Here is a 20482-nt window from a genome sequence, read left to right as displayed (position 1 = left end):
TGGAAGGAGCTCGGGACTTAAGTTAAGTTTAAGAGTCTTGGGAGTTTGCCACACTGAGATCTGCCACTGTGTTGCATCCTTTTGAAAGATTGTTGGATGAGGCGATGACATTCAGTTTAAATCTCTTGTAGGGATGCAAAGCAACAATGTCCGCTCTTCAGCCATTCAAAGTAGATTATGATTATAGGCTTGCATGGACGAATGCTCTGTCAGTTCGATTCATTGTGAAGCAGTGAGAGAATTATGTTCATCTGGAGAATGGCGAGCTGCCTATATACTTCATACACCAATCAGTTTTATTTATTGCCCCCTGGGACTATTTCTTCTTTGTAAATGGTAACTTTTATTAACGTTCTTGTTGCAGGAAGTGATGGCCTATAACAAGCTGAATGTCTTCCACTGGCACATCGTGGATGACCCTTCGTTTCCATTTCAGAGCGTCACATTTCCAGAACTCAGTGCTAAGGTACAGAGCACTGTCAGTGCACCTAACATCTGGCCCATCGATATCCCTTGCTTTATATCTTTTTTGTTTCGCTCCAGAGATCAGATTTTCATATCTGCACTGCAAGATTCAATTTTGTACCTCCAGCCTTCCTTTAAGTATCTGGTCATTGAAGTAAAAGTACAGGCCCATCTTCATATCACTACTGGAGAGCATCCTCATTGCCCATCGCTAATTTGTTCAATTCTTGAACCCTCTGCAAGGGTAGTGGTAGAGTTCTGTGGCTCAGCAAAAAAAGGGACCTGCTGCTTTTCTTGCACTCAACAAATAAATATTCCCTCTCCTTATCTTGTTCTAAACCAAAAAGTATTCACCAAGTCCTGCAGTCTGAATGGGATATACGCTACAGTACTCCACTCAACTGAAACATTATTACCTGATCTAAGCGTCAAAAAATAACTATACATTTCCCTTGTCTCATAGCATTGTAGTGTCCTTTCCCTGGTGCCCATGCACAGAGGGGCACCTCCACCTCTTGAGCTCCTCAGAAAGCTACATGCTGCACAATGAGCTCCAAGGAAAGGTACATCCTGCAGATCCCTTCAGCCCCACGCAAGAGAGAAATGTGCCATCCTGTTGTTTTCTGAGCTCAGCACAAGTATATGAGATATCAGACGAGCTTCACACCATGGAATATAACACATCTTCTGAACTCTACACACAACGATATATGCCCCATTCCATTAGTGATTTGAGATGTATGGTACCCAATCCACTAACTGTATATGCAAGTGCATGAATCATCAACTCGCTATGTCTTCTGTACTGCGACTCCATCCCATGGCACTCAATTGTTAGAGTACTGCTAGATTTTTCCTTTTTATAGGCTTTGCCATTTCAGCTTATTTTCTTAACCCCATGTTCAGCATAATATATCTGGCTTTTCACAGTTGCATTAAAGATTCAGTCTTCCGTATCTTCCTAAAACAACTACTCCCTCCTGGCCTTGGTAATTTTCAGGCTGTATTTCTCCCTTATGTAACTTGCTCTACTCTGAGCACTATATCCTATTCACTCTTCCACACTGTTTGACAATTCTGCTGTCTTCATTGTTCTGACCTGCATAATGAATCCTGAATCTGATGGTGAGGAGAGTCTGTGTCAAAGAGCGATCCTGCTTTTTTTCCTCGTAGGGTGCGTTTAACCAAGCGACGCATGTGTACACTGCCACTGATGTCCAGATGGTGATTGAGTATGCCCGAATGCGTGGCATTCGAGTAGTTTCCGAGTTTGATACACCTGGCCACACACAGTCTTGGGGAAAAGGTGAGTAATCAAGGAGAGCAGGAAAAAAAAACAGTTTGAAATGCTCATCTGGATTTCTTGAAACAATGTGTGCTACTCTTACTTTGTAGATTAGATTAGTGGCCTGAATATTCAGAAAGAGAATAAAATAGAGAACTGTTTACCGAGAACTCACGTTTCCCAAAGCATCTATTTGCTTCAGTTTGATTTTATGGCTCTGGACTCTCCTATCTCTCTTGGCCTCTGCCATCCCCAAATTCAGTCCTATTTTTTAAGAGATTAGTATGTCTTGAACTGTGGTCTGAGATGAGATATTAGATGTGATGACTATTTAGAGGTTTATCATTTGGACTTACCAGCATAATATAAACGAAACCATATTCAATTTGATATTAGTGCCATTACTAAAAATGGGAATTGTTTTGGAGATGTTTTTCTTCGTTGTCATTTAAAGAGCCGTTGTGCCTGTTGGAGCAGTCTCTGAGCTTAGTCAAAAACCTGACTCTATATAATCATTTATTTGTCTCCTTTAACATAACTGATGTATAATGCTTACTTTTTGCATCCAAAGTCCCTGCTCCCTGTACGAATACTAGACCAGATATGATGTTCAGATGTTTCCTATACTGTACTCCACCAGGGCAAGGCAGTGTTTCAAGTATACCTGTGATATTGCATGGTTTATGTTGACTAAGAGATCTGCTCAGATGTCCATTATACCTATCTAGGAAAGTTAAGGAACCACAATACTCCATTTACCACTGGGACTAAGTGTTGTTTAGGTCTACTCTGAAGTACAGCTGAATTTCATCTAAGCCAGTCATGGTCAGCTTAAAAAGATTAGACCTGTCAAAATCCCTGCCATTTCTATCAGTTTTAGGATATAATCCTTTAAGTGAAACCCTATTCTTATAGTGTAGTTGGCTCTGCTTGAGTGGAGATCAGACGCCCCTTTCTTGTGGCATCAAGTCTGTTCTTATTAGCCCATTAACACCTAATTCTAAAACAGTTTACTTATTTGTTAGATTCTACAAGACCCATCCCTTTCAGTGGACACTGAAGACTGGTACCATTCTGCCTCCCTTCCATTATTCGCTTTGTAGAGCTACCAGGTTACTTAGAAAATGCATAGTCAGAATGGAAGAAAAAAAAACTTCTTCAAGGGAATCCATAAATGATGGCAAACTTTCTCAAGTGAAAATTTGACCATGTGAAAAGGAAAATGAATGCCCGTCATTTCTAGAGTATTAATGTCTTTTTTTCTTTAAGCTTGTACTTTGTCCCCCCCGAAAGAGTTGTGTACTTTTATCTGTGATGTTGGGGGTCCTTCATTATTGAAAAAGCCTCTTGCAAGCTGATACTTGTATTGTCTCCCTTTGTACATGTGCCTCCTCCATATTTCTTGAACCTTTCCTCATTCTTTCGATTCTCCCATGGTTTTCTTGCTTTAGGTTTTCCTGACCTCCTGACCACTTGCTACAGTGGACCAAAGCCCACTGGTACCTACGGTCCAGTTGATCCAACCTTAAACACCACTTACCATTTCATGGCCACATTTTTCAAGGAGGTCAGCATGGTTTTTCCCGATTACTACATTCATCTTGGAGGTGACGAGGTGGACTTCAGTTGCTGGTATTTACTTTCCTTGTATACTTTGTTTCTTCTTCCATCCTTCACTTTCTCTCATCCCTGCAAACCCACTGCATGACTCTGTTATGAAGGAGCAGTATTTATATAAGTTGAAGTAGAGGGTTGCATTTATGCTACATTTCCGTACATGATATTACCCCTTTCCAGCTTTGTGCGGATTCCTATCAATTCTCTTCTCTACAAGACATTGTACAGGTCAGTTTTGTCTGAGATGTAAACTTGATGTGTTTTTCTTGTCTCCTTTTCTGCCTTTGCATGCCGTTGGCCTCAGGAAGTCCAATCCAAACGTTCAGCGCTTCATGGAGGAGCACCATTTGGGAGAAGATTATGCCAAGTTGGAATCCTTCTACATCCGGAGGTGAGGAGCTGGAGGGAGGGGTTTAGAGCTGACCGGTGTGCGATCTGTGCTGCAAGTTAGCCACATGGGAGGAGTAATGTCTATGAGTAGGGTGAATGTAGGAAAGTAGGTTTATGTTGCAGTACCCCAAACTTCTTGTCCCTTTTTTAGTCACTAGATGCTGGTTATTAACTCTGACAGTGCACTGAGGCCTGTTAACCAGACATCTTTCCTTAAAACAAGGTGATGTCTGATTGTAACACAATTGGCAAAGGACTTTAGCACCACTATAAGGTAAAAAGGACTTTAGCACCACTATAAGTCCCTAGTAAATGGTACCTCTGGTACCTAGGGCATGGGTACTATATAGAGTCCCCCAGGGATGCAGCCTATCTTATGCCACCCTAAGGGACCCACACACACGGCCATTGTTACTGACAACTGTGAAGTCTAGTTATATCATTGTATGTTGTGAGTGAACAGGGAAACCATCTTAAGGTGTGTACTGGTCAAATCGAGTTACCCAGCTACATAATGGCTTTACTGATACATATGGTGTTTGGCATCCAACACCTCTTATTATTAAGCCCACAGCTCTGCTCTGAGGTGAGGGACAATGCCTGCTCTGGCAGTGGGTGTGTACACCTCCACCAGCAGGAAGGCTAATAAATCAGCGTATCGAGGCCAGCGGCTTCAAAGCCACTGCTACCTTTGATATGTGAGCCTGGCTTCCCCCAGACCTGGATGCCACCCTGTGCCCTGAGGTCCATGTGAAAGCAGGACAGGCAGGTAATTAGATAGTCAGGAGTTATGTTGCACGGCCAGGCTGGACACCTCTGTGGTGGCAGCCTGAAGTGAATACAAATGAAAGGGTTGCACTATCTTAAGTGTGGTGGAATTAGGAACTCTGGGACCGGGTGATGCTCACGCACCACAGGAAGTGGTCATCCAGGGGTGTAGTGACCCCGGGAATAAGTAGCCCATCACTACTATCCCTTTCTTCACTTCACACTCTTAAATTTAGTATTTAGGTTCTCCCCTGATACCAGGAAATCAGATTAATTTACTGGGAAACGAAGAAGAAAGAAGGACTGAAGAGAGCGAAAACTGAAGACTTGCACCAAAAAATGCCGCAAAACTCTGCCTGGCTGCTTGCACTTCGACAATCACTAGGACCAACTTTGCAATGAGCTGTACATCCTTCCCAAAACCCTTGTGGGACTGACCAGCACCTCAACAACTGAGAAGGATCTCCCTTTGAGCAGAGAGGCTGTTACCATGCACCTGCAGGTACTGAAAAGCATCTGTCCGGTCCATTAGGCCCACTGAAGGAGCAGTGCAGCAGGAGTAGGTCTTTGATTGATTGCTTGAACTCCTGGAGTACAATCATGTCATTTGTAAAGCGCACTACTCACCCGTGAGGGTCTCAAGGCGCTGGGGTGGGGAATGCTGCTACTGCTCGAAAAGCCAGGTCTTGGGTCTGCCATAGGTGGATGGGGAGGGTGTTCTAGGTCTTGGCGGCGAGGTGGGAGAATGATCTGCCGCCAGAGGTCGCTCTTCGGAAGCTGGGGACTGTGTCGAGGGCGGCGGAGCGGAGATGGCGGGTGAGGGCGTAGAAGCGGAGTCGTCTGTTGAGGTACATTGGTCCAGTGTTGTGAAGTGCCTTGTGTGCGTGGGTGAGGAGCTTGAAGGTTACCCTCTTGTTGACCAGGAGCCAGAGCAGGTCTTTCAGGTGGGTGTGATGTGGCTGCGGTGAGGGATGTCGAGGATCAGGCGTGCAGAGGCGTTCTGGATGCGTTGGAGCCGTCTCAGGAGTTTGGACGAGGCTCCTGCGCGGAGGGCGTTTCCGTAGTCCAACCTGCTGCTGACGAGGGCTTGAGTGATCATTCTTCTGGTTTCAGTGGGGATCCACTTGTAGATCATGCGGAGGGTGTTGAAGCAGGAGGAGGAGACGGCGTTGACCTGTTTAGTCATGGAGAGGGTGGAGTCGAGGATGACCCCTAGGTTGCGTGCGTGGTCGATGGGTGTTGGAGCGGTTCCCAGTGCGGTCGGCCACCAGCGGTCGTCTCAGGCCGAAGGGGTGGATCCAAGGATGAGGACCTCCATCTTGTCAGAGTTCAGCTTCAGTCGGCTGTTCCTCATCCATTCAGCGACGGCCTTAATTCCTTCATGAAGGTTGGTTTTGGCGGTGTGGGGGTCCTTGGTGAGGGAGAGGATCAGCTGGGTGTCATCGGCGTAGGAGATGATGTTGAGGTCGTGCTGACGGGCGACGTGGGCGAGCGGTGCCATATAGATGTTAAACAGAGTTCGGCTGAAGGATGAGCCCTGGGGTACGCTGCAGATGATCTCGGTGGCTTCGGAGCAGAAGGGGGGAAGGCAGACGCTCCGTGTTCTGCCAGACAGGAAGGAGGTGGTCCAGTCCAGGGCCTTCTCTTGGATCTCGGCTTTGTGGAGGCGTGTTCGTAGTGTGTGGCGGCAGACCGTGTCAAAGGCGGCTGACAGGTCCAGGAGGATGAGGGCCCCCATTTCTCTGTTGTCCAGCAGGGACTTGATGTCATCTGTGGCGGCGAAGAGGGCAGTCTCTGTGCTGTGGTTGCTGCGGAACCCGGACTGGGAAGGGTCCAGGATGTTGTTCTCCTCAAGGTAGCGGGTCAGTTGTTCGTTGACGGTCTTCTCGATGACCTTTGCCGGGAATGGGAGCAGGGAGATGGGCTGGAAGTTCTTGAGGTCCTTGGGGTCCGCCTTCGGTTTCTTGAGTAAGGCGTTGATCTTGGCGTGCTTTCAGCTTTCCGGGAAGGTTGCTGTCTCAAAGGAGGTGTTGATGACTTTCCGGAGATGGGGTGCGATGGATGTGCTGGCTTTGTTGAAGATGTGGTGTGGGCATGGGTCTGACGGAGATCCGGAGTGGATGGTGTTCATGATCTTGATGATGTCGCCGTCGTTGAATGTTGGTCCAGCAGAGCAGGCGGTTGGTGCGGATGGTGGTCGTGGGGGCGGAGGTCTCAGCGGTTGTCGGGCCAGTTGTGGCGTTGAAGCTATTGTGGATGTCTGCGATCTTGCGGAGGAAGAAGGTGGCCAGCGATTCGCACATGTCTTGCGAGGGTGGGACGTCGTTGGTGTTGGTGTTGGAGAGTTCCTTCACGATGTTGAAGAGCTCTTTGCTGTTGTGCATGTTGTAGTCTCGGCGGTTTTTGAAGAAGGCCCTTTTGGCGGATCTGATGAGGTGATGGTGTCTGCGGGTGGCGTTCTTGTGGGCTGCATGGTTGTCTGGTGTTCGTTCACGGAGCCAGATCCTTCTCCAGCTTTCGGCAGGTTTGCTTGGAGGCCCGGAGGTCTTCAGTGAACCAGCTGGCTTTCTTGTTGGTGTGACTGTTGGAGGGTTTCTTAATCGGGGCGAGGGTGTTGGCGCAGTCGTTGATCCACTGTCTGAGGTTGCGGGCGGCGGTGTCGGGGTCGGCGGATGGGCTCTAGGCGAGGGTGGTGGTAAGCTGGTCTTCGGTAACTTTGCTCCAGCAGCAGCGAGGCATCTGTTGAGTGCAGTGGTGCGTGGTGGGTTTCTTGAAGCGATGGTCGGTCCAGTGGAGTTCGGTGGTGTGGTTGAAGGAGACGTGGGGGCTTGCGGAGAAGATGGGGTCACGCATGTGACCAGTGGAGTGGGTGGGTGGGTGTTGTGACAAGTAGTCTGAGTCTGAGGTTGGCTAGGTTGTCGGTCAGGGTGGTGGAGTTGGTGTCGTTGTTCTCAAGGTGGAGATTCAGGTCCATGAGGAGGATGTAGTCCATGGAGGCGAGGGCGTGTGGGCTGATGAAGTCAGCGATGGAGTCACTGAACTGTGTTCGGGATCCGGGGGGGTCTGTAGATGAGGATTCCTCTGAGGGTGGTGTTGGGGTTGGTGTGGATCTGGAAGTGCTCTGTGTCAGGACCCCAGAACCCGCCCAGCACCAATTCCCTGGGAAACGGAGCAGTTGGAGCAACCAAAGCTTATTGGTGGTCTAAACCGGACTCGAACAGCCAGAGACCGACCTACTATTGAGGGATGTCCGGATCCACAAGGCCAGCACCGAGAGTGACCTAGCTGCCCGGTTTCCTTCCTTCAGCAGGTCACCGAGCAGAGTGAGTCACTGCCCACTGTGACCCGACTCCTCAAAGCACCTCTGCACCTGAGCCCCACAGTCCGAGTCTGAGGGGGGCGACGGTTCCAACGGAGTCCTCAGACCCTCAAAAGCTGATTCCACCCTTGGGTTTGACCAGACTTGTCTACCAGTCGCCACCTGCAGGGACTGAGAACCGCAAGAGTCTTCGGCAGCAGGATCCCCGCTGGACAAAGCCCCACTGTACACAAGCCCCACCCCCCTGCTTTAGTACGAGTGTGCCGACAGTGTCCCGGCATACCCCAACCCCTCAAGACCTATGCCCCCTTTCGGTTCTGCTGGACTGGTTCCCCAGTTCCCTCCTGCAGCCTCCTTTCCACAGGACTGTTTGCCATTGTAATGAACAGTTTTGTATTGTACCTTGCTCCATATTCACCTTAAGTCCAGGAGAACAGTCCTGTAAGCCATTGCTAATTCCCTATGCAGTATATGTTTATTCCCTATACGATAGCATTACTGCTTGATGTCCACAGTAGTGTTTTTTTTATTGTGACTTAAAAACTGATAACTTGAAAAGTACTTAACCGATTAATTATGGGTGTTTAAAATTCAAAAATCATTATTTTTATACATTGTTGTTGAAGTTCTGTTATTGAGTATGTGTCTGTTTTACTGACTCTGTGTATAATAATACTTACTACTATCCTCTGATAAGCCTAAGCTGCTCGCCCACACTACCAGAAAAGAGAGCATTTGGGATTATTTAACACTTGTGAATCAGTACCAGTCCCCTGTACTCTCTGCACTGTGTACCTCGTTTTGGTACACTATATAGAGGGCCAGCTTCCTACAGTGAGGCACTCTACCCTCCAGATGCTGATGTTTGAACCCACTATACATTTCTGAACCCTGAAGCTTTTCTTTTACACATGTCTCTCTTCAGCTGCTTCATAGTAATTGTTTATCTGCTACATAGCACATATTTGCTGTCACTGGGGGTGCACAGAGGTGCAGAGATTCGTCTACTTGTTATTACTAATAATTTTTTTATTTTTTTATAAAGCCCTCAAACACTTCAAAGTCATTCTTGGTAATGAAAATACCTGTTAAAACATGACTGTTACAGCACTAGAAATCCCTTAAAATCTGATTGTATGTTAATGAAAGAATATGTGATGGTGTGTTGTGTTGCCCTTCCAGTTCTATAATATTGATGTGAAATCCCATGTTTTAAATGATTGATAACATAACATAACAAAACTGATTAACTCTCCTTGTCCTCGAGCAGGACCGCCCACGTTCCCTTTTTCTCTATGGAGGCTGCTGCATGCAGCAGCCTACATAGAGAAAATGGCCCAGGTGGGGCACGCTCTGCTGCGCCTCACCAATCACAACGCTGCCATTGCAGCGTTGTGATCGGCCGAGGGGAGGGAGGCTGCCTTTCCTTGAGGACGAGGGCTGCTGGTCGGAATTGGAAGACGGACGGCGGGAGCGGGAGTGGGAGTCTGAGTTTAGGCCCATCCAGAAGCGGGACTGTATGTTTTATTTTAAAATTTTCCGACCTCATTACAAAACCCCCTCCCACCCGCCCGTCATGCCGGCCGCGACTCGGTGTGAGTAAAGTCCCACATACCAGTAACTGCACCAGTAAACTGCAAGAATGGCTTGAAATTGTAACACAAATCAAATTGGTCATAAGGAAAATCTTTGCTTCGACATCTGCATCACCAAGTGAGGCAATGGGGTCCCTTACATAGTGCCTCATGTAAATAAAAATGTCTGCACCACAAGCGCCCTGATAAATGATTGTTTTTTTCCTCCACCATGTTGTGGAACACGATGGTGAACTGCCCAAGTTTGGAGACGTCACTTCAGTGGGATCGTGGCAAGACGGATTAATGCCATAATGTTATCCTCTCTAATTCACCGCCTGTCAAGGCTTTAAATGGGGAAAAAAACTGGGGGTGCTCTAAAAGGGGCGTGACAAATTTCTTAAAGGGGTGAGTCCTATCCGAGTAGGGGCGTGGTCTAAATCGTAATATTGGAACAATATTTTCGAATTCTGGGGAACCAGTGGCGCCCAATATTTGCCTTGATTTCCCTTCAGAGGACTGTGCAATCTTGTTTACGCATACGCAGTGCTTTCTATGAGGGTGCTTTACCACCACATATATAAATCAATAAACGGAACAAGTCCGCATTGGCAGTGAGTGTTTCGAAAAAGATGAATGGCGCTTTGAGGCGGAATGAGAAAGCTGCGCGGAAGGGGATTAAAAAAACGGCCATTAAAATACTCAAGTTGCGGGCTTGCAGGCAGGGTCCCGCCAGTGTTGGTAGGGCTGGGGAGGCGTCACGAAGGTAAGTTTTGTTTTCACTACTGCTGGATTCATTTGTAGACCCTTGTCCCTCGCTTGCTTTAAGGCAGAGGAGGGTCACACTGGTAGCTGGAGAAATCTTGCTGCAGGCCGTAAAAGCAGGGTCGTGCCAGTTCTAACCAGCTGTTGTTGTGCTGATGGCCGGCATGATGACATAGGTGGCGCTGCGTGTTCAAAGAGAAGGGAAATCCCGATAGAAAGTGTCTCCCTTCAAAAGATTTCCCTTCCTGCTACAATGACGTCACGCCTGAAGCACTGCGCGCGCATGCTCACACGAAACACCAACAAAAACCGGGACGTCTGGTCACCCTACCTTTGAGGCCCGTAAATAGAGCCCCATAGAGACCCCTCTCGAGGCCTCCCCAAAAAAACTGAGGGAGCTCAGACTCCCACAGACCCCCCCCCCCCACCCAACCACCAGCCCCCACACTTAAAGCCCTGCCTGCTGTTATCATGTTTAATCCATTGGGTAACAAAATTAACCAATCTGGCTATTTCTATTGCATTGGAATGTCTAAGTACTATTTCTCATTAAAAATCACATTGTGAATGAAATATATCAGAAGTTTGGCCAGCTACGGGCTCCCCAATATCTCTACAGCAGACACGAAGGTGCAATGGAATTTTTTCTGACTGTTAACCCAAAGATCAGGATTTCGGGTGCTGACTTCCCACATTACAGCATTGGGGTCTCGAGCAGCAGTTGGTGCTCCATATGGGCAGCAAATCAAAACCCCAGTAAATATTTTACAGCACGCGCGCATTCCTTTCCTGCAACAACACCCACTCGTTATAGATCCTGACTAAGTGTCCGAGGAGGACACCATAGGCTGGTGCGTCATTGTGCCGCACGTGGAGGGAGCGCACAGAGCAAGACTGCCTGGGCCTCCTTGAGCCAGAGAGTACTTGGTGATCTCCAGGTAACCTTTTTTAAGTACATCGGAGACTCGTGGGTTGTAAAACATCCGGGAGGATTTGGAAGCATTCTGCATGCAGAAAGGGAGCCTGCCTCAACAGCACCAGCCTGGGCGTTTCTGTACAGCCGGTTTGCTCGCCCCACCACTTTGAAATGTCACCAGCCTCCACTGGCGTTGCGAAGACAGAGGGTGAGTAAATGGATGGCTGGACGAATGTAGATGGTTGTTTAAAGGACACTGTGTATGGACAGGTGTCTCAATATATACATCCTTGGGAAAGTCCTAGCCAGTTTTACAAATTTTTTTATTGCACGTACGGCCTCGATTTGCTATCAGGTGCTATTGTTAGTTATCGCACCTGCTTCTTGAGCTTTGTTGTGTGTGTTGGCAGGGTAAAGAGGCGTATTTATTTATTTTGTGCTGCAGTAAATGCAGAGATGGGTCGGCGGTGGTGGGAGGATGGCACCGCGGACCGAGGCAAAAGCAACCAGGACTGGTACAATCTGATAATACACCAACTATAGAAAAGAACTAAATTGGCACTAAGTTGGTTTCGTATTTATTGCACCGTTGGTTTCTTGACATTATTGCAAGCAATGTAAAACAAATCGGCAAAGCTCGAAGGAAGGGCACATTTCATAGTGAAATCAAAGCCTCTTCTCTGCAGAATAGTGAAGCCTCCGCTATTTCATTACAGAGAAGAACAAATTGTATTGCATTAGCCGTTCCTGGCCATTCCTGGCTAAATCCAGGGCCGGCCCTAGGCTTGTGTAAAGTGTGCACCTGCACAGGGCCGCCAAACCCCAAGGGCCGCCAAACCCCAGGGGCCGCCAGCCACGGACGAGGATCGGATCGGAAGGATCGTTCGTGGCAGTGGCGGCCCCCTGGCAGGATTTGGCGGCCTCCGGGTTCCGACCCCTAGCAATGGCAGCGTTGTTGTTTTACCTTCACTAACTTGCTGCCCAGCCAGCCAGCAGTTTGGGTCCCAGGGCCGCCAATCTTAGCCTACTACCAATGACGTCACGGCCCTGGGACAGCCCCTGCGCGTTGTGCGCAGTGCGACTGCTGCTCTCGCTGTGACGCGTCGCGGTGGTCTGGTCACGAGTCCCGGCGCCAGGGAGAGTGCGTGCGTCGTCATCGTGTGTGAGAATAAACATTAATACCAACGCCACCGCCGACGATCATCTCTGTCCGACTCCGGCATCTCGACTCTTTCCCCGACCCTATTTGGAACGGTGAGACTGAGAGTCTCAGCGGACAGCGGACTTGCACTGCAGGTATAGACACAACAAAGATCGAATTAATTTATTTTCAATCTGTGACTGTGATGAGTGTGAATATTACAGGCACTGTTGAGCAGACGCAGACAAGTCCTAGGGCCGATCTCCAGAGCCATAAGATATACTAAAGTACAAGACAGAGTGGGCCCCCACCTACGCTCCCTGCACAGGGCCACCATGAGCCTAGAGCCGGCCCTGCTAAATCCACATAAAACAAGCTTTACCGAAGACACATGGAAAGCTGATCTTCAAAGGGGGTGGGCGGGGAGTGAGGGGGGAGTGGGCTGAGGGTACCGCCTAAAATTAATCCATACTAATATTATAAAGAGAGAGCCCAAACCTTTGAGACGGGTAATCTCAGTAACCACAGCACCAATCACAACACCCAATACAGCGTTGGAAAGGGCAGTTGCAGCAGAAGGACATAGGCTATGGATTTTGGATTTGGATTTGGATGGGGATTTGTAAAGCGCGTAGCTACCCTAGGGCGTCCCAGCGCTGAATTGACCTATAGTTCCAGAGGGGAGGTAGAAGAAGTGGAAGATTATGGGAAGTTTTTAGTTGCCTACGAAAGGCCAAAAGATTGTGTGTTCTCCGCATGGAAAGTGGGAGAGCGTTCCACAGTTTTGGGGCGTTGTAGGAAAACAAGCGCCCCCCCGGATCGGGCCTTTTTTATTCTAGGAACACTGGCCAGGGAAAGGGAGTCTGATCTGAGTTGTTTGTTAGAGTGGTGGGGTTTGACTATGGATCTCAGAATCGGAGGGCCTCTGCCTTGCATTATTTTGTGTGAAATGCATAAGGTCTTAAAGGTGATCCTTTCTTTAACCGGAAGCCAATGCAAACTTTTGAGTGCTGGTTTAGCAGAGCATCTCGGTTTGGTTCTGGTTAAGAATCTGGCAGCAGCGTTCTGAGCGCATTGCAGTCTGTGAATGACTGATGCCGGTGCCCCCAGGTACAGGACTTTGCCGTAGTCCAGTCTGGAGTTCACCAACCCCTGCAACAGCAGTTTCCTCGATTGGAAGGGGATCAGATGGAGGATTTTACGCGCCATTCGAATGAGGCCGAAGCAAGTGCCCGTGGTTTTTCTGGCCTGAGTTTTGAAGTTGAGGTCTTGATCCAGCCAGATGCCAAGGCTTTTGACTTCGGGTTTGGGGATAGGAGGTGATCCCATGCATGGTGGCCAAGAAAGGGATGGTGGGAGTTTGCGTGGAATTTCCCAGGAGAAGTATCTCAGATTTTTCTCCGTTTAATTTTAATCGAGATTCACACATCCAGTGGAAGACGTTCTCGAGACACCATGCCAGATTGTCTAGGCTTTTGATCAACTGGTTTATAGAGACCACCAGCTGGGTGTCATCGGCATACATGACTGTTTTTATGCCGAATGGGGAAATAATGTCCTCTAGAGGGGACATGTAGACGTTAAAAAGTGTGGGGCTCAGGGAGGAGCCCTGGGGGACCCCACACTGTAGTGGCAGGGCTTTGGACACAGCTGTGCCATCCGACACTTGGAAGGTTCTTCCTTCCAGGAAGGATTTGATCCAGGACAGGGCGGAGCCAGAGACTCCTACCAGACTTAGCCGGTGGATGAGGATGGCATGATCCACTGTGTCGAAGGCGGCACTCAAGTCGAGGAGGATCACTGCCACTGATCCTCCTGCGTCTATGATAGTTCTTGCCTCTTGGACCACGGCTAGCAGAGCAGTGTCGGTTCCATGTCCAGGTCTGAACCCTGTCTGGGATTGGCGCAGGAGATTATTGGATTCTAGGAAATTGGAAAGTTGATGGTTGACAATTCGTTCGGCCACTTTGCTGATAGCCGAAAGAAGAGAGATGGGTCTGAAGTTGGTCAGGTCCGTCGGATCAAGGTGGGGTTTTTTAAGAAGAGCCCTGACTGTGGCTTTCTTCCAGTTGGCTGGAACAGAGCCTAGTGCTAAAGAGGCGTTAATGAGATGGGTCTGAGGAGGGGCAACAGTGGAGGCGACCAGTTTTAATTTGCTCATAGGGGCTGGGTCTGATGGAGCACCACTTTTTACGGTTTGTAGAGTGGACAGAAAAAGCTCTGTGGTAATCTGGGGGAAAGTTTGGAGGCGTGGAGCCTCGGCGCAGAGGAGAGGGATGGCAGGGATTTGAAAGGAGTTGGGGGCTGGAAGTGAAAAAATAATTTTGTCAAGTTTTGAAGAAAAGAACTCGGCTAGCTGGTTGCATCTCATGCCCGATGGGTCGGGTGTGGGTAAGGGGTCTGGAGTTTTCGTGAGTAGGCGTACGATGCGATAAGTTTCTTTAGCAGAATTGACTGGCGCTAATATTTTTCCTAGAAGAAGGTTGCCTGCGTATTTTTTATACAGTTTTTATAGTGCTTGATGGCGGCCCTATACTCGTTTTTTACTTTCCGTCGCCCAGTCCTTTCTCCAAAGGCGCTAGAGTTTTTTGCACTTCTTCCTGAGATTACGTAATTCTTGAGTGAACCACGGGGATTTAGCTGTTCTCTTTTTGCTGGGGAGGGGTTTGACTAACAGGGTAACATCGAGGGATTGATTAATCCAATCGCGTAGTTGGACGTCTGCTCTGGAGGGGTCTGGGTCCAGTACTGGCAAGGTGGAAGTAAGTACTTGTGCCCATGAGATTGTATCCAGATTTTGCCACGGGCGGGAGGGTGCTTGGGGGGGAGGTCTCGCTGGTGCCTCAGCCGAGAATTGCAGCTTGAAGGAGACTAAAAAATGGTCTGACCATGGGACAGGGAGGGGGGTATTCACAACTAATCTCGTGAGGTTAGTAAATATGGGGTCCAGCAAGTGGCCCTTGTTGTGGGTGGGATGGTTACTTTGTAGGTGGAGATTCAGGGAGGCTAGGTCTGCTTTGAGATCGGCAGCTGTTTTATTAGTGAGGTCATCGAAATGGAGATTCAGGTCTCCCAAGACCATGAAATTCGGAGATAGACGGGCGAGGGAGGAGGTGGTGTCCATAAGAGAATCGCAGAATCGTCGTTGCTGTCCTGGGGGACGATAAACTAAAATCCCTGAGAGGGTATGTAGACGGCCACCATATAAATTTTTTTTAAAATTGTTTTTATTAACTTTTCAAGAAACAGTGGTGTTCATCACAATCATACAGTGCAAGACATACAATTGTACCGTAGGACACCATATACATTTAAAAGGTAAAAGAACCGTGCCAGCAAAGTAGTCCCTTGTGGGCGTGTCTGCGTTGTGCTGTGGGCGCGGGCTGGGGGCGTGACTAACGCTGGGGGCATGTGGTACGGCCATCACATCGTGGGCTGTGGGCGTGTGCTGGGGACGTGACAAACGGGGGCGTGACAGAGGCTGGGGGCGTGTGCCCGCCCTTCATACCATGTGAGCCGTACATACAAGCGCCAATTACGTTGCTGCGCAGCATCAAGGGGCACACTGGGGCGTGACACGCTGGGGGCATGAGAAACGTTGGGGGCGTGTGTCCGGCCTTCATGCCATGTGAACGCAATTGCGCTGCATCAAGAGGCACGCTGGGGGCGTGTGCTACGTTCCGCCCTTCATGCCATGTGGGTCGTACATTAATCAGAGGATCGTCTGCTGTGGCCGTGTGCTGGGGGCATGACTAACATGTTCAGCTGGAGGCCTGGTAAGTAACATTACTGCAGCCTCTCCTGCGCGCTGTTACTGAACTCTCTCATTCAACGAAATTAGACGCGCCTGCTGCCATCAACCAGGGCTCTAACTGGGCTCAGGCGGCGAATCAGTACACTAATTACACGCGCCTGATAACATCAACCAGGGCTGCAGCTGGGCCTCAAGCGGGGGAACACGCAAATGAGCGTGTCTGCGGGGACAAGTACTGCAGCCTCTCCTACTCGCTGTCACTGAACTCTCTCATTAAACGGATTTACCCACGGCTGATAACTCTCTCATTCAACGAAATTACACGCGCCTGCTAACATCAACCAGGGCTGTAGCCGGGCTCAGGCGGCGGATCACTACACCAATTACACGCGCCTGCTAACATCAACCAGGGATGCAGCTTGCCCTTCTACGTCCCTATTCTAATTAAACAAAAAATGTTGTCTACCGCGAGATTTTAAAATAAATTGCCCTTGCCAAATACACACATTACACACATTCTATTTCATACACGGACAACGTCGGGACGGGCTGCTAGTAGACCTATAAAAGCTTTTATTTTATTTTTGGTCATTAATACTTGTGCAATTTTGCCTAGATTGAATATATTGCTGTGACGCACATCTCATAAATCTGGCCACCTAATTGCCAAACAGTAACTTCATTATGCCTTGAGGGTAATGCCATGCTGACGTGTCACAAAGCCAGCCTAACAAAAACATAGCAGAGCACAACAAATACGCTGTTTCTGTTAACTAGACTGTCTGTGCTGGTTTCGACTCCTCCTGCCTGGCTTGGCACGACATAAACGCTGTACAAATCTCTGGGCTACCATGAATGAATGGATGGATGAATAATGGATGAGACATGGCTTCAGTGTCCTATACCAGGATGCACCCTGAGGGTAGCACCAGCGCTCGTATACAATTCTATACCTTGTACCCGGAGCGCAATGAAAGGCTGTATGAATGAATGAATGGATGAATTAATGGATTTATGCCTTTAGAAATCTGAGGGCAGCATAAGCGCTATTCTATTGGGATTACTATGAATGAATTCATGAATAAATGGGGGCATTCCCAGAGCACATGTACATGCTAGGATGCAGCCATCGGACGTTACATTTGGTATTATTTAAGTTTAATATTATTGCATCATATTCCGGGAACCACCCTTAAAGGAATGGATGAATTAATGTATGTCTACAGCCCACACTATGCATGCGTGCACACTCAGGGAGCACAGGTGAAAGAATGCAAATGTACGGCACATACTGGGACCCCATGGATGAATTTAAATAAGCACAACATGAAAATGACAAAATTACTCCAGCACAATTGGTATTTAGTCAGAGTCTTGTTAAAATCTCCTGTTTCATGAGGGAGATTATTGCTATGGTCCCTCTTCATTTCAGAAACAAAATCACTATCTTGCACTCCTTTGCTGGCAAATATCTGGAAGCGGAAGCTCTCTATCCTCTCTTGTAATAAACTATGCAAATTTCATCAACCTTCTCAGAAAAATATTTTTTTTTTTGCTTTCATTGTGTGATTTCAGATGTACACTTGCCCTTTTATAAATGTATCTGACAGTAGCTCGCACTTCTAGATTGTGTTAATTCTTGATCCATCTATATAATTTTGCCTTCCTTTATCGCGTTTTGCATTGCGCTGTTCTTGGACTATTATTTTAACAATGTGTTTGAAACCTGCAGGGCAAGGATGCCGATATGAATAACTACTGCACTAATTCCATCCGAGATTATTTTTGGCATGTATTGCCCTGTAAGCACTCTTGCATATACGGCTACCATGCAACCGGGTGGCATCATGTATCACACCTGTGCCATGTACTGTTAGCTTGGAGCATAATCATTCAAGGCTTGTCTGTGGGGAGGATATCGGGAGCTTCACCCCCACCCCCACCTCCACCTCAGCCTCAGCGATAGAGGCGGAGCAGGGTTAGGGAGGGAGGAATGAGGTTGGATTGAGAGGGTGCCACTGGCACGGCCCTGACAGAAGGGGTCAAGTAAACCTGGGCCCTCAATGACAAGGGAGGGCCCGGGATACCTCTGGTCTGAAAGGTGTGACGAGGGAACACCACAAGGTGACACGCTCATGACCGCTCTGCACACCTAGTGTCTCTGGCCACAGCACTTGCCGCCCGCGAGCCCCCGCACTGCAAGACTACTCACCAGCCGCCTCACTTCTGTGTCCTTTTGACTTGTCCAGGACTGAAATCCCAAAATAAGACCAACTGTCTCTGAAAGAAGCAGAAAACAAATGCACCCGCCTTCCAACCCCACGAAGGTGGAGAAGCGTGGCTCAATGGTTAGAGCGGCAGACCCTGATGCAGAGGTCTAGCCCGGGACCAGGGTTCAATTCCTGCCTCGGCGGCTCTTGGACTCAATCTCCCCGGACCTGATAATTCTTGCCTCGGTGCCTAGTCTAATCATGGGTCCCACTCTGTGACTCTGGGCTAGCTTGCTTAATCTCCACAACGGCCCCAGCAGCGCTTGGATGCCTGGCTTCACCTTGGGGGTGCCCAAGAGTGGACATCTCACAGGAAAGCCAGGAAGGGTTCCACAGCGGTGTGAATACAGCGCTACGAGACTTCTGGGTAGAAGTGCGCTATATAAATACAAACCCATTTACATAACATATATACAAATAGAAGTGTGCTTTTAACCGCATGCGTGCGGGCGGAATTCCGCTCGTACGCGGAGTTTTACGAAAGCGCATGTTACGGGACGAGCTGGGCTCGTCATCAGCGTAGCAGGAGGCTACCTCATGACGAGCCCAGCTCGTCATCAGCGTGGAAGGGGTTAAAAACCTAGAAAGGAAATTGTTTTGTTAGAAATCCTAGAGTGGTACATGTCCTAAATTATATTAAAAGGGCAAGGGACAATAATTAACACCAAAAATAGATTTATCAATGTGTTGCTTTAGATGGGCCGTAGAGTCTTCTCAGCCTCTTGTAAAACCAGACTACTCTGCACCTGCGCATGGCTGAAAGCTTTTCTGAGCACGGGCCTCGGAAGGAATGTTTCGCAGCGCCAAGTCCCCCAGGGCCAAGGCATGTCTGCAGCAGAGCACACTTGAGCTGTGCTGCGCCCCTGCTACCAAGAGATTATCCTTTTCTAGTCGGCTAAATACAGACCGACGCAACCGAGGTTGACCGCTTAATAGAATGCCCTAGCTTCTGCTTAACCAATACTAAACGTGCCTTGCTGATGTTTGAAATGTGCTACAAGCATCAAGAGATCACCTCCAAGCGGGTTCAGAGAGGACACAAACCGATGGAAGGAGGAGCCATCATACGCTGTAACAATGTGATGGCCAACAAACATGTTCTCTTGGTGAAATCACTGGGGAGGGAACTAAGCACACAAATAAGGGACATTTACAAAAATGAACCTATAAAAAGGAAGCATTTAAGACAAGCTCAATAAAGAACGAATGGCATTAGATGGCCGTACTTACAGCCCATAGACTACATACAGCATTACTAGCAGACCGTGCAAGTGCTGCCTAGGCTCGACCTAAAAAGGAATCAACAGTATGATAAAAAACTTTGTGCACAAGGCATGCTGCCTTAAAACACACACATTCTTTCAAAAGCAACCAGTGAAGGTTTTGGATTCCCGGGTAACATGGGCAAAAGTTTCCAAACAAACTACCTTCCTTATTAAGTGTTTAATTCATTAGAGTTTGGATGAAGTGGCTTTTGGAAGGCCCATTTAGAGACTATTGCAATAGCCGATCATTGAGAGATGAACTTTGCATGAGTAGAATTGTGTCTCAGTCGAAGCTTAACTTGATGCATTCTAGGGTAGGACGGCTGCTTTGGGTATGGAGGATATCCGGTGGAGCTTTCTGTCGGTATCCTCGTAGTTCCTGGGACTAACCACGTCAAAAGAAGATTGTGTAGTACTGCTGTGCATCACAGCATTTGATTGGCTGGTTCTGTTCTCCATGACTGGTCTGAGTTATTACAGATGTCCGGTTCCAATGCCATAAGGTGTTACTTTGTGTTTCTTCCACCCAAGTTCTTTGGCAGCTTTGCACAGATTATCCAGAACACCGGGCCTCTGAAGGTATACAGTGAAGTGACCATTTTTTAGCTCCTTACGACCTCCTGCCCTAAGCTGCTTTAAGTAATTTATAGGAAGCTCTTTGAACTTTGTGCCACCACGAGTGCATGCTGAGTTTTTAAAAGTGAGGAAATATGGTTGTGTTTCTCAGCTTTAGGAACATTATAGCTGTTTTATGACCTATACCAGGGCTTAACTAAAACGCTTGTTCAGGTTTTGCAAAGATTTCACAACCGTTTCATTTAAGAGGGTCAAATCCCAAACCAGCCAGAACTAGTGACCCCATCATCCTTAAAGTATTTAGGGGCTGAGTTGGATTGGTCGTGGGGGCCATCGCCAGCTCAGATGGACGGTCACATGCCATCTTTGCATACCTC

At 48.2% G+C, this 20482-nt stretch overlaps 1 protein-coding gene across 1 annotated transcript in view; it reads left to right on the top strand.

Moving 5' to 3' along the window:
- Positions 1–20482, top strand: part of HEXA (hexosaminidase subunit alpha) — an 87991-nt gene that overhangs the window by 35720 nt on the left and 31789 nt on the right. The window contains exons 6-9 of the mRNA XM_078685028.1: positions 365–466; positions 1639–1771; positions 3202–3382; positions 3672–3758. Of these exons, the coding sequence (XP_078541154.1) occupies positions 365–466; positions 1639–1771; positions 3202–3382; positions 3672–3758 (503 nt within the window). The remainder of the gene's footprint in view (positions 1–364; positions 467–1638; positions 1772–3201; positions 3383–3671; positions 3759–20482) is intronic.

This window comes from Lissotriton helveticus, chromosome 3_2 (genome assembly GCF_964261635.1).
Source record: "Lissotriton helveticus chromosome 3_2, aLisHel1.1, whole genome shotgun sequence".
NCBI classification, from domain to species: Eukaryota; Metazoa; Chordata; class Amphibia; order Caudata; family Salamandridae; genus Lissotriton; species Lissotriton helveticus.
This window is presented reverse-complemented; position numbering and strand designations above follow the sequence as displayed.